The 25520-nt window shown below is 55.9% G+C and overlaps 2 protein-coding genes across 3 annotated transcripts; both read right to left on the bottom strand.

The window, feature by feature from the left end:
• Positions 1 to 65: 65 nt before the first annotated feature.
• RAB29 (RAB29, member RAS oncogene family) lies at positions 66 to 5611 on the bottom strand (the record flags this gene model as incomplete). 2 transcript variants are annotated; one of them, XM_084275769.1, is made up of 4 exons in its annotated part: positions 66 to 448; positions 1085 to 1206; positions 2266 to 2447; positions 5488 to 5611. In XM_084275769.1, the coding sequence occupies 4 exons, from the start codon at positions 5609 to 5611 to the stop codon at positions 331 to 333; spliced, it is 546 nt and encodes a 181-aa protein (XP_084131895.1). In that variant the 3' UTR covers positions 66 to 330. The 2 variants fall into 2 exon arrangements, with proteins under 2 accessions (XP_084131895.1, XP_084131896.1); XM_084275770.1 differs by lacking the exon at positions 5488 to 5611 and adding an exon at positions 3693 to 3760.
• Positions 5612 to 6980: 1369 nt separating this feature from the next.
• On the bottom strand, positions 6981 to 25307 carry SLC41A1 (solute carrier family 41 member 1). Its single transcript, XM_084275750.1, has 10 exons — positions 24228 to 25307; positions 18960 to 19067; positions 15083 to 15154; positions 14660 to 14804; positions 14415 to 14561; positions 13516 to 13663; positions 13137 to 13216; positions 12230 to 12364; positions 11386 to 11534; positions 6981 to 9845 (listed from the first exon to the last, which is right to left on the bottom strand). The coding sequence occupies exons 1-10, from the start codon at positions 24603 to 24605 to the stop codon at positions 9660 to 9662; spliced, it is 1548 nt and encodes a 515-aa protein (XP_084131876.1). The 5' UTR covers positions 24606 to 25307; the 3' UTR covers positions 6981 to 9659.
• Between the last annotated feature and the right edge of the window lie 213 nt (positions 25308 to 25520).

Below are 25520 nucleotides of genomic sequence, written 5' to 3'. Positions count from 1 at the left end.
CACACAACAGAGGATGAAGTGCTCAGTATTTAAAGTAAATGAAATTAATCCAAGGCACGTGCTCAAGTATGGGGTGTGCTACACGCTGGCAGCAGAGCTCCCAGGTGCTGCTGCACCAGGAGAAAGAGGAACCAGTTCAACCCCCTCTGCTTTCCACTGCTCACCCCACAGCGATGCTCCACCCAGAGCAGGGGGAACAGGAGGCAGTTTGTGATCGTGTGAAAAACAGGAGAACAGCCCAAAAAGAGGGACAGCCAGCTTAGGAAATAAACTGGTGATAATAATAGGACATTGCTGCTAGACCCAAGGCAGATGGTGCAGTCAGTGTGTCTAACAGCAAGCCCAGCCTGGCGGGGATGTCTCTTTGATGTCAATATAATCCCCAATCCTGGCAGTAGAGGAGCTTCCATCACCAGTGGATGAGGACATCATCTTCTCAATCAGGACTCTGGAAGACAAACATATGTGAGTTTGGTTGGCTGCAGCACTGGACCACGGTGTTTTTCAGCAGTAAAAAAGAAACAGTGGTTCATTCCAGAGGGACTCCAGACCTTGCAGGACCTCACAGCATGACCACAGCATCACTGCTATCACCTGGCAGCCTCAGAAGACTCTGCAGTGACCAGACAACTACCACCACCTACCACAACACCTCACCCTGGGTCCAGTTCAGCACTGGGACACAGCAACTGGCTTCCCAGGTACAAACTGCCCAACCTCCAGACGAGGTGTGACCACCCAGCCTAAGAACTCCCAGAAAAAGGCCAAATTCTGCCTCAAGGGACCAGCACATCACAAAAGAATTTGTTATCTCTGCAGAAGAAAGCCCCATCCTCCTGGTAGAGGCCAGCACAGGAGAAAACATCCCTGATTATCATTCAAAGAGCTCCTGTTTCCAAAAGCCTGTCGGAGCTTAACCAAGGAGAGAAAAACTTCTGACCTTTCAGAATCCAGTTCCCCTTGGGGAGATTTACTTGCGCTGTTATTGCTGCTATTTGTTACTCCCTGACAGCATCTCCCCTCGCTCAGAGACGGCTGAGAGGGGGAATTAACCCTTTGATGGACCAGCAGTCGTTGTCCCTACCTCATGGACTCGTTGATATTCTTGTTTTCCTTCACAGATGTCTCCACCCAACCAGAAAAGCCATTTTCCTTGCTGAACCGATCCACTTCTTCTCTCGTCACTGCCCACGGGGAAAGGTCACACTGGAGAACAAGGATTAGAGTCCTTCTCAGGTCAGCCTTTTAATTTTTAAGCTGGGAAGGGGATTTCTCCCCCTCAGCAGGCAGAGGGTAGGCTCAGCCTCCCCATCTCCCAGATCCCAAGCTGATAGAGAGTTCTTGGGGCAAGGTTCTTAATGGGATGTTGCAAGCAGCGACCGATTATCTCATCTGAGATACTGACACACCTCAGTCAAGCACGCACGGAATGGAGCTTCATCCAGCACAGGACCAGAGAGCATCATCCCCCAGCCAAAATCTGCCCCTAGCCAAAATCTGACCATCCTCTCAGCACCAAGGAGAGGTTCCCCAGGTGCCACCAGGGCAGCCCTGCTGATGCCAATGGGATGGATGGAGAGGTGGTGAGCAAACCTGTCCCCTAACAGCTTGTATTGAAGTAGCTGCAGGCAAAACTGGCACCTTAAACCAGGGGGAAAAGCAGCACTTGGGAAGAAGTGGAGAAGAAAAGCCCCTCTCTTGCCCACCCATCATGTTTTTAGAGTCATCTCCAGTTTTAGGCTCTCCCAAACCAGGCAAGTCTCAAACTGACTGTGGGAAGGGCAGCTGAGCCAGCGCTGGCACGTGGAGAGCACAAAGGGAGTTCTTAAAGGGAAGAAAAATGCATCATTAAAAGGCAGCAACTGACCTACACACTGAAACCTCACACCCCATCCAACAGCTCAACATCCCTCTGGCAGAACCTTTCCCTGCAGCATCCTGCCCAGCATCCTACCCTGTGTCCCAGGGTGCTGCAAGGCAAAGGGTGAAACAGAAAGAGAACAGCTTTGTCACCCAGGACCCACAGAGCTCGAGCTCTGCCAGCACCAGGCACTGCATCCTAGGGCACCACCCATGCACTAAGCCCTACCGTGTCCCAGGGAAGGAGGAGAACCCTTGCAGCCAAGGAAAACTCAAGAAGAGTTAAGGGAAGGCTTAAAAAGAGGACAAGCTATGGGAAAACTCTGAGCTGAGGCTCGGGGCTGAAGGGGTCTCCTTGCATTCTGCACACACACAGACACGTGGGGCACGTCCAGAGCTGCTCACTTTGTTTGCCAGCAGCAGGCAAGGCACAGGGTTCCCATCTGGCAGCGTGAGCTTGCTGTCCAGATCCTGCTTCCACTTCTGGCTGTTGCTGAACGTGCTGACGTTGGTGACATCAAACATGATGATACAGGCTGACGCCTCCTTGTAGTACAGCCGGGTCATGGACGTGAAGCGTTCCTGCCCTTCAGGAGCAAAAGGAGAAACAACACCAAACCCAGAGTCAGGATTTTCACATTGGCTCATGCAGGTAACACAGTCACCACGGTTCAGAATCGTCTCACTACCCATCTCCACGTAAATAATGAGGAAACAGAGGCACCAAGGTGGGTCCTGCCCAAGCAGATGCCTGGCCACTGGCACAGCCATCCCTGCTCTGGTGGGACTGGTGCTGTGGTGGGCCCAGCAGTGCTGTCAGGCTCTCTGGAGACCATCAGCACTCGCATGGTCACTGCTTACACCTCACTGTGCTACTGAAACTGCACCCAGAGAGGGGCCCTGCCGTGCCACTGCAGGGTTTGGTTGTGCCTGTGGCGTGGGGACACACCATGGAGCAGCCACACCACATCATAAGGGTCAGCAGCACGGAGGAAACCAGCGCTGGTGACACCAGAGAGATTCCACTGTGGGCTCCTGAGCAGCCCTGAGGCTGGTGGACAGGCTTTTCACCCCGAAACCATGGAGAGCCGAGCGCTTCGAGGTGCCTGCAGCCACCTGACCTTCCCTGCACCCTCTGAGGTGGAAGGAGGGACCACCAGGCCTGCATCCCTCCTGCTCAGCACACTCTGACCAGCGTGGCCCCTCTGCTTTACGAACCTTTAAATGCCTCTTGGGGCCGAAATGGAAATGAGTTTCTTGCTGCAACCCCCTTGCTGCAAACTTCTCCTTCCTGTTCTCCTTTTATGGATTCCCAGACACACCAGAGGAAACCACAGCCTGGTTCTCCTCAGCCCCAGATCCAGAGGGGCCATTTCAGAGACGCTGCTGCACCAGCCTGTCCTGGGTCTTCTGCTGTCAGACAGCAGTTTGGGAACCGTGTTTCTCTGCCCCTCCAGGGAGCAGGAGCTCCTCACTCCACTGTGTTTAGCGCTGGAGTGGGAAATTGGGACTCAAACAGCAGACTCAGAGCTGAGAAGTGAAAACATCCTGCTCCCAACCAGCCTGTTTCCCTGTTCTGGCTCTGAAAGGCTCACAGGGTTTATCATCTGTGCTGCGTGTTCTTTGCTTTTGATTAAATGTTTAAATTACTATTGCAAACTAGAGACGGCACGGAGAGCCAGGGCAGTGCCTGAGGGTTTGTTTCTGTATCAGCCTCCTATGGAAAGCAGGAGGAGGAGAGGAGGAGGAGGAGAAGGAGGAGGAGAAAGAGAGGAGGAGGAGGAGGGCCTGAGAGTTTAACTCTGCTCCTGAGCAGCTCTGTGTGGACCTACCTGCGATGTCCCAGAGCTGCAGCCGTACCGTCTCCGAGTCCGACCACTGAACCACCTTCAGAGCAAAATCCACTGGAGAGCCCCACAAGCAAAGAAACGAAACCTCATCAGGGACACTCTGCACCTCGGGGCTGGTTCCCCCACTGCCTCCCACCGCCTCCCAGCACAGCCCAGCCCAGGACCCGCTTCCACAGCCGCAGCAGGACCATGCCCACCCCAGCACAGCCCAGACACAGGGGGGGCTGCAAGGGCCGTCCCCTCTCCTCTGCCACAGGAAGCGCTGAGTCGGGAGGGCTGCAGGGGCTCCAGGGGCTGCCAGGGCTCAGGGGCTGCAGGGGCTCCAGGGGCTGCAGGCGCTCCAGGGGCTCCAGAGGGGCTCCAGGGGGGCTGCAGGGGCTCCAGGGGCTCCCCGCTCCATGCCCCATGGCAGGGGATGGCCACACACACACACAAAACTCCCTCAGAGAAGCAGAAGTCACGCGCATTCCCAGCGCCTCATCCCTCTCCTGGGTGCTCTGCCAGGGCCTGGCCCTTCCCGGGCTTCAGACCAGAGCCTGGCAGAGCCCAGGGGCAACTCCCCCTGCGCCTCCTGGGCAAGGCCGGCAGCAAAGGGGGGGTTTCCCAGCGCTGGGTGGTCCCCACTGCCCCAAATCACGGGGCTTCCCTGAACCCTGGGCCTCCGGGTTCTGTAACCCCCCTGCTCGGAGCCACCCCGGGCCAGGCTCAGGTGGTGCCTCAGGTTTTCCCTGCGGAGGGAGAGCTGTGCAGCCAGGCTGTGCTCAGCGGGCTGGGAATGCTGCAACGCCAGGAATTCACCCCAAAACCCCCCAAACCTGTCAAGCAACAGACAGAGGCACCGAACCCACGGGCAGCTCGTGCTGCTGGGGGGCACAGGGCGGAGAGGCCACGTCCCCCCTGCTCCCCGTGCCGCAGCTCCCAGGGTTTCCCCGTTCATCCCTCGGGATTCACCAGTAAGGAGAGTTACCCAGCTGTGCTGTGCGGGAGGGACACACACAGGGGCTACACGGGGAGTTACACACACAGGGGTTACACAGGGAGTTACACACACAGGGGTTACACGGGGAGTAACAAGCACAGGGCTTACACAGACAGTAACAAACACAAGGGTTACACAGGAGTGACAAATGCAAGGGTTATGCAGGGAGTAACATACACACACATGGGTTACACAGAGAGTAACAAACACAAGGGGTAACATACACAAGGGTTACACAGGGAGTAACATACACACAGGTTACACAGCAAGTAACATACACAAGGGGTAACATACACAAGAGTTATGCAGGGAGTAACATACACAAGTGGTAACATACACAAGGGTTACACAGTGAGTGACATACAGGTTACACAGGAGTAACAAACACAAGGGGTAACACACACAAGGGTTACACATGAAGTAACATACACAAGGGTTACACATGGAGTAACAAACACAAGGGTTACACAGGGGTAACACACACAAGGGTTACACAGTGAGTGACATACAGGTTACACAGGAGTAACAAACACAAGGGGTAACATACACACGGGTTACACAGGGAGTAACATACACACGGGTTACACATGGAGTAACAAACACAAGGGTTACACAGGGGTAACACACACAAGGCTTGCCCAGGGGTAACGCACACGGGGTAACAAACAGAGGGGTTACTCAGCCGCGCCGGCCCCGCACGGGCCGGGGGTGCCGGGGGATGCTCCGCGCCGGCTGCCGGCGGGGCGGCCCCGGAGGCCGCGGGCGCTGCGGGCCCCGGCCGGGCGCGGCCCCGCTCACCTCCCACCGTGGACTTGTAGTGCCGGTTGAAGCTGTCGTGGGCGTAGCGCTGCACCAGGGACGTTTTCCCCACCGTGGCGTCCCCGACCACCAGCACCTTGAACATGCGATCGCGCGGCCCCATCCCGGCCCGTCACGTGAGGCGCGCGCGGCGCCGCCACGGCTGCGCGCGGGGGCTGCCGGGACGTGTAGTCCGGCCCGGCCAGTGCGCCCAGTGCGCCCAGTGCCCCCAGTGCCCCCAGTGCCCCAGCCTCCAGTGCGCCCAGTGCCCCCAGTGCCCCCAGTGCCCCAGCCTCCAGTGCGCCCAGTGCCCCAGTGCCCCAGCCCCCAGTGCCCCCAGTACCCCAGTGCGCCCAGTGCCCCAGCCTCCAGTGCCCCCAGTGCGCCCAGTTCCCCCAGTGCCCAGCGCCCAGTGCACCCAGTGCGCCCAGTGCCCCGGCCTCCAGTGCCCCCAGTGCGCCCAGTGATCCCACTGCCCCAGCCTCCAGTGCCCCCAGTGCCCCCAGAGCCTCAGTGCCCCAGTACCTCAGTGCCCCAGCGCCCAGTGCCCCCAGTGCCCAGTGCCCCCAGTGTCCCCAGTGCCCCAGCCCCCAGTGTCCCCAGTGCCCCCAGTGCCTCAGTGCCCCCCGCGCCCAGTGCCCCCAGTGCCCCCAGTGCCCAGTGCACCCAGTGCCTCAGTGCCCAGTGCCCCCAGTGTCCCCAGTGCCCCAGCGTCCAGTGCCCCCAGTGCCCCCAGTGTCCAGTGCCCCATCCCCTGCACCCCTGATCAGTGTCCCCAGTGCCCCCAGACCCTCGCAGCCCCAGCCAGTACCCCCTCCATAACACGTGCTTGGCCACTTCCCCCCATCATTGCCCCCCCACCCCTCCTTCCCCATCCCTGTTCCCCCATCGCTCCTTCCCTCAGCCGGAGCCCCAGACACCCAAGGACCCTCCCTGTGCCTGCACCCAGGATTTAGGGGTTTATTTAGGGCTGTGGGAAGGAACCTGAAGCTTGAGGCAGCACAGCCCAGGGCTGGAGGAGAAGTTGGAGCCAGCAAAGCCTCGGGGGCTGCTCCCCAGTCCCTGGGGTTTGTTTCAGCACCCTCAGACACGATCCTTGTTTGGGCAGCACCCAGGAGCTGCAGCCCCACAAGAGCAAATCCCACGGCTGGGGAGGCTGCGAGTCCTTCAACCACCAGGAATTCCTGCAGATTCAGGGGCTGCAGAACCTTTTGTCCCCCAGCCCTGAACCCTCAGCCACAGCCACGTGTACGGCTGCCCCGTGGCAGAGCCAGGGCCCCGCGTCCGGACACGGCCAAGGACAAACCCCCACGGTTCCCACCGGGAGCCCCCAGGGCCGGAGCCACACGGCTCATTTATACTAATCACCTCTGGCTTCCTGCACAGCAATTTACTTAATTTTCCTTAACCCTCTTTCCCCCACAGAGCAGAAGAGTCTCAGCACAAGCAAAAACCACCCAGCAGAAGGTCTGGCAGCAGGAAAGGCAGCAGAGTCCACATAAATAAATGTCATCTTTATTTAACCAAATATAATTTATCAGTTCAGTTGACATCTGCCATTCCAGTTACAGGAACTATAAATAATTAAGACAGTCTTTTTTTTTTTCCTTTAATAGAAAGAGTAAACCAGTATTTCTCACTTGCAGTCAGCAGTAGATAGGCATGCATCCCAGGGCAACTGCTGGGGAAAGGGTTTGACCATCAATATTCTTCAATTTCAGAGGAGATTCTTCCCTGACCTACCCCCCCCACACACACACACACACCCCCCTTAGACCTCAGACAGATGTACAGACACCACCATCCCAGCAGCGTCTCAGCTCTCAATCACCTCTGGTCTCAGGAGCCCAGGAATGGTGGGTTCTCCCCCTCTGGGGGATATTTTCTTGGGGAACTGAAGAGTGATGTGACACCTAAAAGACCAGGATAGATGCTCCTCTATCAATATAAAGCTTAAGTGTTCATGGAAGGAGGACTTGGATCTGTTCCTCAACGTTCAGCAGAGAAAGGAGCTGAGCAGCAGCCAACTCTCCTGAGGTCCTCAAGCTGGGACTTTGGGCTCTGAGGGTTGGGGTGTCAGGAGATCTGGGGGAAGTCACATCTCAAGGGTGGAGAGCACGAGGTTCAGGGCTACGGCCACAAAGGAGAGTTGAGGGGAAGGGGAAAGCAAGCCTGGCGTTACATTAGCAAGGTAGGAGGGGGAAAGTCACCTCAAAAGATCTATCCCTGCTCTTCTGAGGGTCTGAGGGTGAGCAGCCAGACAGGGTGAGGGTCCCATCTCTGCCTCCTGACCATGACCAACAGCTTTGGCAGGAGGAGGAATGCTCAGCATGCACCCAGAGACGCAGGAGAATACAGCTTGGGTGAGGTCCTGAGCAGGCAAGAGCCTGACTGCCCTTTGGTTTGGATACACCTGCTCCTGGGGCTTTCCAGCGCTGCTTTCCCACTCACCAATCCTCACCTTCCTGACACGCTCATCTCCAGGGGAAGGACCAGCTCTGCAGCCCTATCTCTGGGCTGGGATAACACCTGATCCCAGCCTGACTTTAGCCTTGGCCATAGGAGGTGCCTCCAGCTCTTTTCTGGGGGATGCAGGAACTGCTCCTTACCTAATAAGCACCACACTGTGCTCAGTCAGGGTTTGTGGAGCTCAGTTAAGTCCTGGCATTGCCCAAAGAACAAACACAGCACCCAGCCTGGCCCAGCTTCAGATGAAGATGGGCACTGCCAGCACCACATCACCCCACCTCCTAGCTGAGGCCCTGCTGGGACAGAGAGCTGAAGCAGAGGGCAGAGCACCCAAAGAAGGGGCCATATGGGGAATACAGGTGGGAGGCAGTGAGGCTGAGGGAGGGTGGTCGTGTTCTGCTGTGAGGAACGTGCTGGAAGAGGAAACACAGCCAGCCACAAACTCCCAGCTTCCCAGCCAGGTTCTGGAGCTGCAGGTTAAGTAGGATGGGCAGAGTCCAGACCAGGGGCAGGGTGGCCACGCTCCGGGCACACACAGCAAACTAAACCCAGAGCTTTGAGTCACTTGGGAAGAGGATGTGAGGTGCCACTACACTGCATGCTCTAGGCATCCCCAGGGTGTTTGGGAGGGTGCTGGCAGCTCCCCAGGCGTTGTGCAGTGCAGCACTGGAGTCAGACCCCATGGCACATGCTGCCTTTTCCCTGTTAAGAGCTCTAACAGGGTCAGTTCATATTCACACGTTGGAGGCTGTTTAATGGCACTGTCTGCTGAGTGTGCCCTGCGAGCCTGGCACAACTGGGTGAGGTTTCCAAGTCAGTAAGACCCACTTAGACCAACCTGTGCCCAGTTTACTGAACTGGTTTATAGCCAAACAGGAAAACTAAGCAGCCTCGAGTGCCGGCAGCGCTCCTGGAGACCAGTTACAAGTGCCAGTCACACAGCCAGAACAGGTTTCCTCTCATTACACTGCCCCAGACTGGGGGAGAGTTGGTCTGCTGAACACCAGCACGGAGCAGGAGGGGGCTGAGCCATCACTGAGCTGAGCAGCACAGAAAGCAGAAGGGAAACAAACAGGAGGGGAACCCTGTGCTCACGGTGTGAGCAGGTGTTTCAGTAGAGAGGACCCTTCCCCAGCATCTCCACTGACCCCTCTGGAGAGCATCACCTGCTTTGGATGCTGGGCTGGAGGGAGACTCGCAGAGGGGGCACAAGGGAGGAGGGCAGAGAATGACCCCACACCCTCATCCACGAGGTTGGAACTTCACTAGAAGGTGCCTGTTCAGGAAGATAAACCTGAACCTCACCCTCCAGTATTTAAAAACGCTTATGAAGCGAAAAGAGCAGCCCTTCAGCTGTGGGGATGGGATGGGGCAGGCTCCCTGCGTGATCCAAGGGACCAGCAGCTTCACTGTAACCTCAGTTCAGACATAACTACTGTGGAATTGCACTTGGTGATTGTCTCATTATGCTTTTTTTTTTGTGTGTCCTTCCTAAAACTAGATTTATTTTCTGTACAAACTTGGCTTGAAATATAAACCACATAAAATTCCCATTGAAAATAATGAGAATCCAGTATCAAAGATGAAGTCTCAGGAGAGACGGGGCAGGGGGAGGAAGCAACAGAGAGCAAGAGGGGAGGGAAAAGAACAATGATGAAAGGAAAGGAGGAGGAGAGCTGTGGGAAGGGGGGCAGTGGGGAGAGCTAGTCTCCCACATCAGAGTCCCGGTCACCGATGAGCCAGAGGATGTGAAAGCTGAGAGCGAGGAGACCTGTTCCAATCAAGTCCCCCAGCGCTGTCAAGTACGGGATGGAGAAGTTGTCAGGATCCAGGTCCCTGCCCCACATCCAGTGCACCATCCAGTCAGCGATGTAGAGGAGAATGAGAACCTGGGAGGGGGGGAAGAAAAGAGCCACATCAGCCACAAACCCTGACCTCTGCAAGCCCAGCCTGCACGGAGCAGCGGGCTAAGCCCCAGCCCAGCACTGTGGGCAGGGCAGAACCACCCCGCTGAGCACTGTGTTTAATGCAGGTTGCATCCCCAACAGCAACACAAACACCCCAAAAAAGAACCTGGTGAGTTTCAGGGGGGCCCCAGGCATCTGAATCCCTTGTGTCCTTAATAATCTCTGCCTTATCCTTCCTTGGCTGTGCACATCATCCCCAAATTGAGGCTCTGAAGGGAGAACACGCCGACACCCCAACACTGAAAAGGCCACATTTTGCACCTCAGTTTCAGACCTGACCCGACCAAGCTTGGTGGGACACAGGGCAAAGACAAGGAAGTGTGCAGGATGCTTGGGAAGGGACAGCAACACCCAGCTTCCAGGAATCAAAGACCAACAGCCCAGCAGCTGAAGCCACCAGCACGGGGTGATGTGCTGCAGTGCAGCGAGGGGCTCCTGTCAGCACCCAAAGGAAGAAGAGATCTGCGTTGGATCTCCCAAGCCCAAGGTCTGGGACGAGGATCTGAAGGGGACACAGGCCTGTTGCTAATCCTGTGGTGTCTCCAGGGCTGGGAGGGTGTCTCTGAGGACACAGCAGAGCTCAAGACAGCGGCAGTGGCACAGGGTGGCCCCGCTGCCCCCAGCGCCGCAGGCTGCTCGCTGCGGTGGCTCTGCAGAGCGGCTGCCAGTGGAAGCCCCTTCCAAGTGCCCGAGCACACAGCAGGAGTTCACAACCTAAATTTAGCCTCCTGGATGACAGCACCCTGCTCTTGCCTCTGATGGATGCTCTGACTCATTTCCTCACCCTGGCCTCAGCTGTCGATTTGAAGGGACAGCCAGGCACAGCTTCCACACAGGGAGGGGATGAGTGGGATGGGCTGATAGGGGACCTTCTAACCAGAGTGTCTCTCCCTGCTTAGGGCCCTGGAAGCAGCTGCTGGATGAATACCCATGTGCATCCTTTGGAAGAGCTTTGGGCTCACCCAGCTCCTGGAGGAGACCCAAGCCCCACAGAGCAGCAGGTCTGTACCCATGGGCAGGCAGGGACCAGGCAGGACTGGCACACCATGCATGGGGTCCCTGCAAACCCCACACCCCATTTTCTTCACCTGGAGTTAAATAATTTCTACAGCACCTTATGTGACTGATTAAGACACAAGGAGTAAACACTTCTGCTATCAGGAGGACTTCAAAGAGACAAAAGACAGATTCAGAACTTGCCAAGAACAGGAGGAAAGAAAAACAGTGTGTGAAGGTATCAACAAAGGAGGATTTATCCAGCTTGATACCAGCTTGTTTGTCAAACACAACCTGCCTGGCACATGTATCCCCAGCACATAAATCTCTCACCTAGGGCTGGGGGTATCACTGCACCTTCAGCAGTGGTGTGTGTGACTGAACGTCCTGTCCCCTCTGTGGGTGACAAGGCAGCGACCCCCAAACTCCAGCCCAGGGGTTACAGCCCCACAAGGCTCCAGCTCACCTGGAGAAGTGCAGCTGTCATGTAGAAGACTATGAAAATCAGGGTGAGCGTGGTGTGTCCACCTTGCATGGAGCTGATGGTGTACAGGAAAACCAAGTGTCCAGGCACCACCAGCAGGAAGAGCACACGAGCAGAGCGGGAATTCACATCTGCAAGGAAACAAGGATGGAGTCTGGGCTTCAGATGGGCTTGAACACAGCAACTCTGCAGTGGGTTTCAGTGTCTCCAGAGAAGGAGACTCCCCAGCCTCTCTGGGCAGCCTGTCCCAGGGCTGTGTCACCCTCACAGGGACAAAGCTCCTCCTGACATCCCCATGGAGCTTCGTCTCTGCTCCAGCTGCACCCGCTCCCCCTTGTGCTGTCGCTGCCATCCCTGAGCAGAGCCTGGCTCCATCCTCCTGCCTCTCACCCCTCACATCTTCATGACCATTGATGAGGTCACCCCTCAGCCTCCTCTTCTCCAGGCTGAAGAGCCCCAGCTGCCTCAGCCTCTCCTCACAAGGAAGGGGCTTCACTCCCTCCATCACCTCAGTGTCCCTGCGCTGGGCTCTGCCAAGGAGTTCCATGTCCTTCCTGAGCTGAGGGGCCCAGAGCTGGACATGTGTGTGGGAAGGATTCAGAGAGTGGAGGATTTACAGAGCTAGGGCATGGGACTTCAGTACCACGTTTCCCCCACGCAGCAGAGCCCTGTCGCCTCACACAGTGGCTGGGCTGGAGGTCTGATGGTCTCTAGAGGGCAGCCCAGGCTGCAGGAGCTGCCTCCCAGCAGGCTTCAGCCAACGTTTCCCGGGACAGCTCCCCAGAGCTGGCAGAATTCACCCTGTTTCAACACCCACCACGGATACCTGAGCCGAAGAAAGTGCTGCAGGGGCTGGGGCACTTGCGGGGGGCTGTCTCAGAGCTGTCCCCAGGCATCCCACTCATGTGCAGGTAAGTGGAGATGCGACTGGCCTGCACTGCCACCAGGTTGCCACCGACACCTGTGGATGAGGAGAGAGCAGGGAGATGATGTCCTGGGCTCTTTTTAAAGGGTTCTATTCAAAGGCAGCAGATCTGGAGTCGCCAGGTGCTGGAATAATGTAGGACAGTCTATTTTTGCCCTGAATTCCACTTCTGCAGGATGTAAGGGGCTGAGACAAAGCACACTGTTCTGCAGTTTCCCCTCGGGCCCCTGTGTAAAACAGACGTGGTGCTGCTCCTGCAGCTCTGGTTGGAAGCAGCACATGAAAACAACAAGGATGATGAGGAGGAACCACCCAAAGAGGCACAGGAAGCTCAGGACTATTATTCCATGTGTGAGGCATAGCAAAACCATGGATCCCACTGGCACAAGATGCACGAGCTCAGAATCAACTCCAATTATTGCAAAAAGGAACCAACAAAGGAGTTTCCCCTGTTCATCAGGCAGAAGAGAAGCCAGAGCTTTATACCAGAAGCAACTCGATTTCGTGATTCCAAGTTGGAAATCCAAACCCTTATGCACACATCTTGGATGATGGAAGGGATCTCCCACCAGCCAGGAGGACTCAGGAAAGGAGGAGAGTTTTTGTTGGGCTCCTGGAAATGGTGTGTTTTAGGCAGCACCTCCCAGGCCAGTCACCCTGCAGTGGAGGGCACCAGAGGGAGCCAGGCTGCTGCAGAGCTTGGGTCTAACCAGCACAGGGGATCAAAATGAAGGGAATTAAATCTCCTTAATCTGCCTGAGATAAAGCACGTGGGACAGTCCCACTGTCTGCCACGAGCTGAACTCACCATTAATGACGGGTGTGAAGACAGCCATCCCAGCAAAGTTCGGGTCTGAGACCGTTCTGTCCAAAATCAGACCCCCAACACTGCAAGAGGGGCAGAGCAAAGGGGTCAGTGCTCAAAGCTCATTGAGAAATACAGACCCAGAGCCTGGAGGGCTCACTCCACCCCAGCAAGGGGCACACACATACCCCCCTTTTAACACCCACCCCCAGCCGTGGCTGCTGGACACGGTTTTAAGCCTCAACATTTGAGAACAGAAGACGGTTTTAGGAGCTTTTTCCCCCAAAACGTATGGAAGGATAGGAGGTGGAGAGGGCTGGGGGGAGCGGTGCCCTGTCTGCCTGTGTTCTGGGGGGGAAGGAGCCCTGCCCTGCCCTCCTACCTGCTGATAGCCATGGCGATGATGACGGGCTCCCAGCCTGAGTACAGCACCTCCCGAGTGGCCGCGTTCCTCTTGGCAATGATGATCCAGATGGGCAGCAGGGCGATGAAGAAGGCGCACACCAAAGGGTTCACGTAGGCTTTGCTCTCTGAGAGGGGAGGGGGGGAAAGAAGCAGAGGGAACAACAGGTCAAGGACACGTCCTGCTGCAGTGTTACTTCATCTGAGCTCATGGAGCCTGTGGACAGGCTGCTGCCATCCCTGGAATGCCAATGGGTAAAGGAGACTGGGCCAGCCTCAACTCAACTCTGCAGGACATGGCATTTTCTTCTCCTGGGGTTTTTCAGGGGCTTTGTCAACAGATCCACGTGAGATCTCTTCCATTTCAGCTGCTCATTTCCACCTCCCAGTCCTGGGCAAGACCTCCCAGCGTTGCTTCACCTTTGGCTGAACCTGGCTGAGTCACGTCCCTGTACCCCGGCTGCCAGGGAAGGAAGGTGGGGGAAGTCTGGAGTCTACAGCTCTGCACTGAGGGTCCCCAGCTGGTGCTGACAGTAGGGAACATGAAATCCAAAGCTGCCTCCTCCTGCTGCTTTCACCAAAAGCAAGCCCCTAGCACTTGGAAGGAGACAGCCTCTCCCTTACCACCTCACCCAGTGAGAAGGAAGCATGCAGATCACTGCCAAGAGCAGTAAGAAGGTTTATTATCTCCCCTTGTTGGTTCTAACCAGCTCTCATTAACTGGGGGAGCTCCCAGACCAGGCGTCCTACATACCCCGAGAGCAGGAAGGGCAAAGGAAGAGGGGGAATCGCAAGGGGGATGCTGCAGCACGTGGAAGGAATCGTGAGGGAGATGATGGAAGGACCAGGGAGAGACAAAGGCTTTTTGTTGCTCCTCACCCAGCTCTTTGTACAAGCCCCAGCTGATTCCTGAGAGCAGAGCCAGGGTGATGAGATCCCCCAGGCTGGCAGCAATTGGTGTGGCGACGTTATCAGGATTGATCCCCATCTTCCTGGATCCGATGATGACTCCAATCATAATCATGCCTACAGCCAGAGAGAGGAAGGAAACAGGATGAGGCCAAGGAGAGCCCATCGTTTTAGGAAGAGGCACATGGAGGGTGTGTGCAGGGTCTGTCTCTCACCCAGAACAAGGGAAGCAATGAAAGCAGTAGCCACGCTGCTGGCACAGAGCAGGACAGCGTGGTCGATGCTGAAGTGCCCATCAGGGATCCATCCGAATATCACCGCTGCAATCGAGGCCAGGAAGCCAACCACTGTAGCCTGAACCTGCAGATAAAAACTAGGCAGTCACCAAGGGGAATAGAGAGCAGAACAGTCCTGGGCTGAGGGAAGAGGGGAATGCCACCCAGGGTACCACCATTCCCGGTGGATTAGCATCCAGTGGGGAACACCAAGTCTTCCCTAGAGAGCAAACTGGTACAGTAAGAGGTTGGTGAGACAAGCTGCTGCTACCAAACCCCAGGTGTTTAAACCTGACACTTGTTGCAGTTGGCTTTCACCACCTACCAATATCCCCACCCCCTCCTCCTTCCCCCTTTTCTCACCTGTATCAGAGCCATGTTCCCTGTTATCATCTTCCAGAGCTCTTTGGGCGTATCCATTTGGCCAATATTAGCCTGCAAGAGGACAAGGCGACATCATTAAAGCCTGGCAGCAGTTTGCATCCACCAACAGTCAAATCCCTGCCTCCCAGCTATGAAAGTCTGTCCTGGGAACACAACCCCAAACCCTCAGCCTTCATGGTGGGGCAGTTGGGTAGAAATGGCACGTGTGTCAGTGCATGTTTGTGTGTGCACACAGCTGGGACACAGCTCTGCAGTAACACCCCAGTCTGACAGTCACTTGGGCTACACATCCTGGGAGATGGCAGTGCCTCTTCCACCAGTTACTCCGGGCTTGTGCTCCAGGACACCAAAGCTGATCCCAGTTCCAGGTTCAGCACCTTCTCCACCCCAGCTGCAGGAGTGGACAGACACTCTCCTGCACAGCAGAAGCAGAGCAGAGGCGGGGTTTGAAGGGGATCTAAAGGGGACCCCACGTCACCAGAAGGTCTGATGAAAACCTTGCCAAAGCAACAAGATGTGTTTTGTCCCTGCTCAGAGTCACACACTGCTGCTTATTTACTCACTGAATTCACCCCTCCAAGCCTGGCACAGACCCAGTTGGGTCACGCTGCCCCTCAGGGCAGCCAGGAGGGAAATTGGGGTGCACCGACTCCGGGGTCAGCTCCAGCTCCGATCCCGACCCAAGGCCAGAGCAGCATCACGTGGGCAGAAGCAGCTGGCAGCAAGAACAAGTGGTTTTACTTAAAAGCTGAGTAAACAAGGCTAATGCCACGTGGAGACCTACTGAGTAGCGGGAAGCAGCCGTGGCACACGGGGCATCTGGCACCGCTACAGCCGCGGGAGATGCTAATCGGACTAACCAGAACAGAGGGAACGTGGTGTTAATTCCCTGGGGTACAACCCAAAATAACCCAGCAGAGTCACCACAGCTTGCTGGTTACTGCAGAGCAGAAAGGTTCTGGTCTTCCCTGGCACCTTGTAGGTCTGTAGGGGAAGGTGGCAGGGCGGACAGAGGGTATGGGCTCACGTCCAAGCTCCCGACGAAGAGGAAACAAGGGGGAAGCTTGAGCCATGTGAAGTGGTAACAGCACAATGGGATTACTGGTTGACAGCGTCAAACCTCAACTTCTGCACAATAATACAGTGGCAGTTTCTACCTCCCAGGCTTCCTTGCTGGGCTCTGCAAAAACCAAGTGGTCGGGGATGAACTGGTCCCTCTGCTCCCCTTACCGCATGTGCTCAAGAGCCACCAGCTCATTTCAACCTGTGCTGAGAAGCATCAGGCTCCAGAGAGAGCTTACTCCTGTCAGCTGGGTGGAGAGGAAGGTAGAATGGGGAAAAACCAATAAAAAGTTGACTGGAGTGGCACTGAGCACATCCAGGACAGGAATCAGAGCTCTGTATGAAGCCTGACCTTCAAATTCCAGCCCCATGGCAATTAGGTTGGGATTAACATAACCTAGCTGTAGTCACTGGCAACAGGATTTTAATCCTTTAACTAATGGGAGAGTTTTGCTTCTTAATTGTGAAAGGAATTTCCGAGGTGCCTTAATGCAGCACTAATTAGGAACCTGCAGTCTGAGAAACCACTCCAGGCTGCTTCCCTGCAGAGCGAGCACGAGACCCGCACCGTGAAGCACCGGGCAGAGAGGAGCTCCCTCCACACGCCTGCACGTGGGTCCCTCTCCATGCTGAGGGGCAAGGACAGGGCGAGGAACCGAAAAGGAAAAGCCCATGAGATGGTCCTGTCCCACCACACGCAGATATGGGGAGGTGAAGGGCAAGGTTAGGGGGTTCAGGCAGCGGCAGCACAGCCTTCTGTCCTGACAGGGCACAGGGAAGCAGGGGATGGAGCTCAGCACACGAGGCTACCACCATCTCCCAGCCCAAACTGCTGCAAGGGTAGCAGCCACTCAGCACAGACAGGGCTGATGGATGCTCTGGGGCAGCCTCCCAGTGACCCTGCTGCAGCCACCAGCACAGACGGGAAAGTTCTGCATTCCTGGACTTTCCACACAGTGTCATTTCTCTGCCAAGTCAGTCTCAAGGCCGCTCCATGCCAGCCCAGGCTGTGGAAATACCGTCCCAGGAGAGCCAGGAACTCTCCCCAGTGAGGAGAAAGCAGGAGCTGGCCAAGGCTGAGAGGGAACACGGGCTGTGTCTGGGACAGTGAGGACCCTGACGTGATCGGAACAACAGCGAGTGAGCCAAACAAAGGGGTTTGTTTCCCAGAACGAAAGGGCAAACACAGCTCAGCCCCGACACGCTGCACGCTCAGGCCCTGGCCCTGCCAGCCCTGGCACTGCAGCTGGGCCGGGGCAGCAGCTCTGTCCTCCCCAGCAGTGCCTGTGGAGGGGACACCAGCACCAGGCCAAGCAGCCTCAGCCTGGGCAGCTCAGCACCCTGGTCCTTCACTGAAGGAAGAGCAAGGGCTGAATCCTTGCAGGACCAGTGGGCAGGGCCAAGGCTGCAGAGGACAAGCCCAGGGCCGGGCCTGGGAAATGCCATTTGCATTCCTGCTCCCCCAGGACTGCAAGGACAAACCCAGACTCTTCCAAATATGATGCTTGTATGCCACTGGTTCTGTGGATGGGAGCATCCTTGGGGTACATACTGGGAGCTGCTGGACAAGGGGTGCTGTGGGTGACAAAGGCTGGAGGAGCAGCTCAAGGTGTCGGCTCTGCTGCTGCCCAGGAGGCATGCCACAAACCTTGGGCATCAGGGGCAAACATGAAGCTACAAAGGAGAAAAAAGGCACAGCCAGCATCACCCTGCTGCTCCAGATGGAAGAGCAAGAGAAGACCTGGAGAGCAGACACAGAGACCTCATCAACACTCTCCTGCAGCAGCCAGCAAAGGGAAGGTGAGGAAGTGGCTCTCTGCTACCTACGCTTGCTACTGCCACCCAGGCAGGCAGCTCTCCATCCCCACACGCTTCCCAAGAGGCTCTTAGGCCAAAGCAGGTCAGCTCTTCCACCCTGTCAAGGCCAAGACCAGGCCTCTTGCAGCAAGAGCTCTCCTCCAGCAACCCGCAGCACAGCTCGCAGAGTCAGCAGCAGGCAGCTGACACCTTTCAGACAGCAATTTCAGAGCTGTACATACACCCATCATGGGGAACACAAACACCAGGCAGCCACTTGCTGTCAGGCTCCAGCAGAAGATGCTTTGCAGGAGGAAGGAGCATTATTGCCCCTGTTTGGAGAGGATGGCAGTCTCTCTGCAGCGCCGCTCAGCTACAGACAGACTGCCGTGTTACCAAGACGTTTAAACACAAAGCAATTCATTTGCAGCTGGACTGACACAGTATTCTGAGGAGCTAAGAGCCTGCACCCATCTCTCACAGAGAGCTTAGTGTCTGGCAGGCACGATAACTGAGTTCCAGGGAGAGAAATGCCCAGCAGTGCCTCTCCATCAGCTTCAAGAGAGCGTCAGTCCACCTGCGAGCTCTCACGACAAGGTCCCTTCCTTGGGAACCTTTCCGTACACTTCTCCCTCATCCCCTCACCTCTGGAGCCAGGCTTGTTTCAGCCTGCTTTGATGGCATGCCTGCACCCAGCTTCCTCATGAAAATAATCCAGATCCAAGCACTGCAGGCCCTGAACTGCCCAAGCCAGCTCCTGAGCAGCGGTGACAAGGAAACGAACTGTCAGCAAAGCTTAAGGACCATTAAGCCTTCAAATCTGATCAGCCCGGTGGGATGAAGACACCTCCCCAGCACGCTGAACTCTGGGCTCTGGTTTCAGTGGTCACTGACTGAGATTCTCTTGTGTGTGCCCAGCCAGCACGGACACGTACACCTTCCCACCCCTGCCCAAACCAGGCACCCTGCTCCCTCCCTCCACTCCCTGGGTACTCACAGCTGTGGACAGGCGAGATGCCAGAGTCATCTCCAGGTTCCCCTTCAGGCCCAGTAATGCAGGTACTAAGATAAATACCTCAGTCACGTATTTAAAGACATCCCAGTGCTGCAAGATTAAAAAAAGATAGTAATAATAATTAAAAACCCACCATTAGAAACACTCAGGGCTGTTAGCTTTGCTTTGGAGCCAGCGCCGCTCACACACACACACCTTGTACACACGTGGCCCCGAGCACCCAGCCCAGTGCCCCAGCTGGTGCCACCCTCTGAATTTCACACCCATTTTACCATTTCTGACCACACGATGAAACCCAGACCTCAGCCCCCAGCCTGCAGTTCAGAATCCCCCAGAGATTAACTGCTGACAAAACTGTTCCTGCACACGGGGGCCAGAACGGGGAAAGCCGAAGGGACGTTGCCCAATACTCCCAGTTTTTGGCAGAAACAAGCACTGAAGCTCTGTCAGGCTCAGCCAAGAGCCATGTGTGTCTTACAAACACATTACACTTACGTTACTCAGGTATTTACCAACTACTCTGGCTCTACAAGTCGGCTCCCTCAGGCACGAGGCAGGCGTGGTTATTTAGGAAGGAACAAGAGTAACGGCAGGGTAAGCAGTCTTAGGAGAGCAGCTGGCTTCCACAGAGACACAAACCCACCCCAAAAGCCACTCAGGATCACATTTAACAAGCCCTTCAAGCTACACAGACCTCACTGCCTGATGGTTCGTTCTCATGAGCCCTCTGCACAGGCCCCGTGTCCAAAATAACTCCAGCTTCCCACGCTGCCCAACAGCCTTATTCCATAAAGGCCACTGAGCACAGCTGGAATCGTGCTCCCAACAGCTGGCTGCTGCTCAGAGCACATCAACAGTCCCAGCTGTTGGGAGCATGATTCCACCCTACAGCAACCAGGAGTCACTCTACCTGTGTGACTAACCCCTTCTCCAGGGGAAGGGCTCTGGCTGGCTTTGTTCACGTTCCCATCCTTTGCTGCTTGCCTTCCCCACCGAATTCCAGGCTCCTGCCAGGTCCTTTCAATGCCACATTCAAGCTGCACACGGTTGAAAAACCACTTGAGAGCCAAGCATGGTCAGAGGAGGCAGGGAAGTGCTTGAGATGGATCAGCTGGGACTGTTTTCCCCAAAAGTGTTTTCCTGGCAATAAGAATCCCCTGAATGTTTCTGACAGCTTGGTAAGAGAAGCTAAACACGCTCTCCAGCGCAGAAAAAAGCTGCTCAGATGTTTCAGACACAGACAGAGCCCTCTCTGTGCTTGAGGATGAGGTACCTGAGGATACCTGGTCTCCAGATTATCCTCTGGAGATGGGGTGATGGGTAGGAAGTGATGGGAAGGAAACCACCATGGTCCCTGCGGCCACAGCTCCAACCACCCTCCCCACAGCCAACCTGGGACCTTTCCAGTGCTCTCAGAGGGTACAGGCTCTGCATGACTCCTGAGCAGGGGGATGTTCAAGTTCAGCAGGACAGGAAAGGCAGGAGGGAGACTCAGTTTGCAACACTTCATCCGACCCAGCAGCACATCGGGCTCCGCTTCCTTTAAGGTCACATCTAGAACAGGCTCTGCTCAGGCTATTTTTAGGCTGGCCTTACGATTGTTTTGCTACTTGTAGGGGTGAATCCTTTGCTCTGGCTTCCCTTAGCAGTATCTAGGCTTCAATCAGCAAGCAAGAGGCTCCTGGCTTCCCAGCAGGACGAGCTGGGTGTCACCAGAATCACTTAATGAAAGGAACATCGTCATTACTCAGACTGCTGTGCAAAAGTTTCCTGGCTCTTCCTACCTCCAAACATCACAGAGGAGGGATCAGGCAATGGTTAGCACAGATCCACAGCCCTCTCTCACCTCGCCCCACTGCTGGCTCCCTAAATTAACCTTTAAGGGCGGCTGCAGGGCAAGCTGGTGCCAGAAACCTCTGTAACCAGAGCCTGCTGGAGCAGCTCCCTCAGCAAGACAGGGCTGTTCCTGGAGAAAGGAGTAAAATCTATCTTTGGGGGGGAAGGAAAACAAGGAGATTTCTGCAGACATCAGCAGCTTGCTCACTGCAAAGAGCAGGACCCATGGGCTCCTGCCAGCTTTCCTAATATAAGATGTTATACAACACCAGTCGAGGGGCATTCAGGGCGTCCCCAGCTCCTGCAGAGATGAAAGCTCCCTGCAGAGACACACACCCACGACGTGGCTCCAAGGGGGGAGCCAGAGCCAGGCTGTTTGGGCAAGACAAAGAAGGGGGAAGAGAAGAGGAAACACGAATTTAAGTTCAGGACGTTGGGCTGTTGAAATCCCTGAGAAGCACAGAAATAAGGTGTTTCCAAGGGTGTGGGAGGAGGAAGGGAGGGAGGGGGGCTGACACAGCACACACAAGAGCCTCCAGGATGGTCCAGTTTGCTCCATGCAAAGGGTGATGTAGGGCACTGGGGAGAGAGGGGGCTTGGAGCCAAGGTGTGGAAGAGAATTACAGGGAGAGGCAGGGCACCTCCAGCACCTCCTCCCTGCCTGTGGGGAGGGGCAGCACCCTAAGCAACCTAGCTTGAACTTATCTCAGCTTCATTTCCTACCAATCTGCGAACACCCATCTACCCAGACACCAGAGCAGCTGGACCATGGTCTCTCCCACACAGCACCAGAGGGGTGAGATGGGACCCCGACCTGCCAGAGGCTCTGGGAGAAGCACCAAAGCCCAGGTGCCGCTTTGCAGCTCCCAGCAGACTCCCTGCCTTTCAGAAGCTCCACACCTGCAGACCTTGGGTATTTCCAGGGTCCACAGCTGTTTCTCAGTCCTGTTTTCAGTCACCACACACCAGGTTCAGGCTGATGAGTCACGAGTGACGCTGTGATTTCACTCGGATTGCTGTGGGATGGGGATTCGCACCAGCTCCGAGGGGAGAGACATGCTGGGAGCTGGAGCTGTGGCTGCCTTAGGGTGGCTGCTTCACAAGGAGCACTTCTCCCAGCACTCTCCCTCCAAAACCACAGGGAAGAAGCAGCTTTACCAGGAGAACTACAGCTCCAGGGCTGGCGATCCACACTGGCTCTGGCTACGAGCCACCCCAGAGAGATGCCACCACCAGACGTGGCCAGGCAGGGGAAAGGAGCAGACTCCCTCCTCTTCACAACACACCTCCCATCCCCATCCAAAGAAACTCCAGGGAGCTGCCCAACCTGGAAAACATCAACTGGGGCTCTGCTGGGAGAGGGGACTGTGCCAACAGTCCTCTGCTGTACACAAAGGCAGCTGGTGTGTTCCCGTGCCACCTGGCCCAAAGGTCTCCCCAGTCCCAAAGGGAGTGGAGGCAAATTCATGGGGACATGTTAATGGGACAGCAGGGCCAAAGGCCAGAGCTGCTGGTTTTCACAGTGGGGAGACCAATTACAGCTCACAGATTAGTCCATTTATCCAAAACAGAGGAAACAGAGCGTATGGAGCCCACCATCCCTCCCAAACCACAGCTGCATCCAAAGCAATGGGGCTCCAGCCCGTCCCAGGGCACCAGCTACCCACTCCACCACTCCTTTCATCCATGGCTTTGAGCCTTGGGGAAGCCAGTTCTCCAGATCAGCTTCCCAGACTCTCCAGGCAAGCCACACACATCCCATCCCCCTTTTCCACCCTATGGCATTTAGATGCCTCGTTTAATCCCAAGGCTAAAAGGAGTCAGAGGAGTTGGCAGGACAAGCTGGATAGCCACATCCCGAGCTGCTGTGGGACAGGAATTATGAAACTTTCTTTCTAACAGCCATAAACAAGTAAAAAACCCAAAAAAGCAGGAGAACACAGCACTGTGCAGCAGTTCCCACCCCCGACCCGCTCCTCCCGGGCCAGAACCTCCCCGTTCCTTCTCCAGGAAAGGCTTCGGGCTGGGTTCACATCACTGGCCTGGGCAGCTGCCAGGAGAGCCACACATGGGTTTGCAGGGACCTCACCAAGGGAAACAAGCTTAAAATGACTTTCTTTTTAAGAACAAGATTCCAGTAAGTCTCTGACGGATTAATTCAGCGTCACCAGCCTTTCCTGTTCTGAGTCACTTCAAAGCTCTCTGGGCAGGTTGCATCAGAGGCCATGTAAGGATGACCAGCCTGCAAAGCCCACAGGGAAACAGCCATCAGGGGCGAGAAAGCAGGAGAAGCACCTGCCTGACCACCCAGGGGTGTGAGAAAAGCCTGACTCAGGCAAGCAGGACACAGCGCTGCTGGCACACGGCTCGGGGGGAGATGATCCTAGACAGTGACTAATGTTCAGGTGTCAGTGCCAACACTGAGAGAGGGCTCAGTTACCCCACTTTAAACAGAGGAGCTTCAAGCAGAGCATTTTTGCTCGGCCACAGTTTGTAAATGGCTGCCTCCACCAGCCAAATCACTTCACAAACCCTACACGGCACGGTGGGTTGGGTTGTGTGCCTTACTCACCACTTCGGGCTGGGCATCAAGAGAACTCTGCACAGCCCAGCTCTCGGGGCAGAGGAGGAGAGGTTAAGTGGTTGATCCACCACCAGACACACACACATGCCTGGAAAACCCACGCTAGAGACACCAGCACAGGAGCCACGGTCCATGAAGTCACACGTCCACAGAAAAGCCAAGCAAACCACAGGGCTGTCTGGTTCTCACAGTGTCACTGTCACAAGAGACCTAACAGGAGTCTGTGTCTGGAAACATGTAGGTCTCACCCAGAGCCTTTCCTAACGGCCACCTCCACACCCTGCTCAGGAGGAGCTGCCTCCGTAGCCCCATCACCCCTGGCCACTTCAAGAGGGCGAGAAGGCAGCGTACGGGCCACTCAGCCAAGCTTCAACCTTCACAGTGAGATGAGCATCCCCCCCACACACAGAGCCAATCATTACCCTGGCTGGCACGAGCAGGAACAGCACAGGAAACATCCGAGATGGGAGCGGGACACAGGACCTGCGGAAGGAGGGGCTGGAGCTGGGATGTCCCCAGCCACTGTGGGGAGAGCCCTAACACACAGAGTGCTTCAGCTGCTCATGTGCCAGCTGCAGCCTCCTCCTCTGAGCCCCAGCAGGGCAGATGTGGGGCAGGGGTGCCCGCAGCCCCTTCTCCCCTCACTCCAGACACCACCAAGGTTTCCCCCCACCCCAACCAGCACGTGAGGTGACAGGTCTCCTCCCCTCACAGCTGCTATCTGTTGCACAAGCCTTGGCATTTGAGTCTCTCCTGGCTTGGGATCAAGCCATGGTCTACAGACACAGGATTCAGAGCCCAGTGCTGTGCCAGGGAAGTATCAGTCCTACCTGCACAATGTCCAGCACCATTCCAGCAGCAACTGTCCCGAAGCCTGCCAGGAGGAACGGAAAGAGGACTTGCAGCCCAATGGAAAAGGAGGTCTCCTTGAGGGGGGAGGCTGGCTCAGGGCCTCGGTCTGTGCTGGTATCATCACTTTCGTTGCTCTGGCTGCCGTTTTCCAGCAAGGCGTCTTCTTCTCGCACCCCTTTAGCGTTGGCACGGGACTCCAACACCACCACTTCTACCCCATCAGCATCAGGTCCCAGGAAATCTGAGGGCTCCACTAGCTGCCCCCGGTCCGGACTGGTGAGACAGTCCACAGGCACAATGGGCAGCACAGCCCCATTGGCCTGGTGGGTCTCCTTCTGTTCTGGCTTGGAAGACATGCTGCAGAGAGGCTATCCTGACCCTTGGCTTGGTGGGCCTACAGCCAGCAGCTGTTCCAGAAGAGATCTTCTGGCAGAAGCTTATACAAATGGCCTTTCCAGCATCTACAGGCGACCTCTCCTACCTCTGCCTGCCTGCCTTTGAGCGCAGAGACTGCTCCTGCAGCAGAGATCCCCATCAAGCAGAGTCCGGGATTGGAAGACCCCAACCTCTGAGCCAGCCAGGAACACTGCAGGAACCAGGAACTACAGCAGAGTCACTCTAGTTCTCCTCCGCTCCAGGTCGGTGTGGTACAGCAGCCACTGGGACAGGATCCAAGCTCTGTTTCTTTGATGTATGACACTTCAGCTCACCTTCCTCTGGATTGTCTTCCAGCAGCACAGCTGCTGTGACGGGGCACACACGGCAGAGAGAAAAACAGATGAAGTCACAACCACTGAATAATGCAGAAGCTTAAAGGGATGAGGAAGCAGAGAAGAGATATGAGAGGGACTGGCTTTTAGAGATGATACAATCCAGAAAAGCTCTTCTCACTCCCAGGGCTTTGTCGTGTTCTCCAATGGCACTGTCCCTCTGCAGAACTGGAGTCTGAAGGCTCCTGGGGGCTCCTGCTCTGCTTCAGCTGGCTTTATGCTCTGTCAGAACGGCCAGCAATACCAGCAAGCTCCAAGTGTCACTGTCATCCTCCTCTTCCAGAAGGATTTCTCACCTTACAGCACAAGGCAGGGACAGTTCTTATTTAAAGTAACAGCAAGTTCCCCAGGAAGGTTACTTACTGAGCCGAGCAGGCTGCAGGGTGGGAGCTGGCATTTGGATGGCGTTAGGGTGAATGTCACACACCAAGAACTCCTCTTTCACCTGAAATACAGGGGAGGGGAAGAGATGTGCTACGTGGTCTCACGGCAGGCAGCATA

The sequence above is a fragment of the Gallinula chloropus genome (assembly GCF_964237585.1).
Source record: "Gallinula chloropus genome assembly, chromosome: 27".
NCBI lineage: Eukaryota > Metazoa > Chordata > Aves > Gruiformes > Rallidae > Gallinula > Gallinula chloropus.
The sequence above is the reverse complement of the archived record's forward strand: the minus strand, read 5'-3'. Positions and strand labels throughout refer to the sequence as shown.

What these genes read in the sequence shown, in the direction of transcription:
- SLC41A1 (XM_084275750.1), bottom strand. Translation starts at nt 24,605, where the DNA reads ATGTCTTCCAAGCCAGAACAGAAGGAGACCCACCAGGCCAATGGGGCT. An exon ending in GGGCTTGTACAAAGAGCTGG is followed by an intron (nt 13,664 to 14,414) that starts GTGAGGAGCAAC and finishes CTCCCCTCTCAG; the next exon opens with AGAGCAAAGCCTACGTGAAC. An exon ending in CAGCACTTTCTTCGGCTCAG is followed by an intron (nt 11,535 to 12,229) that starts GTATCCGTGGTG and finishes GTTTCCTTGCAG; the next exon opens with ATGTGAATTCCCGCTCTGCT.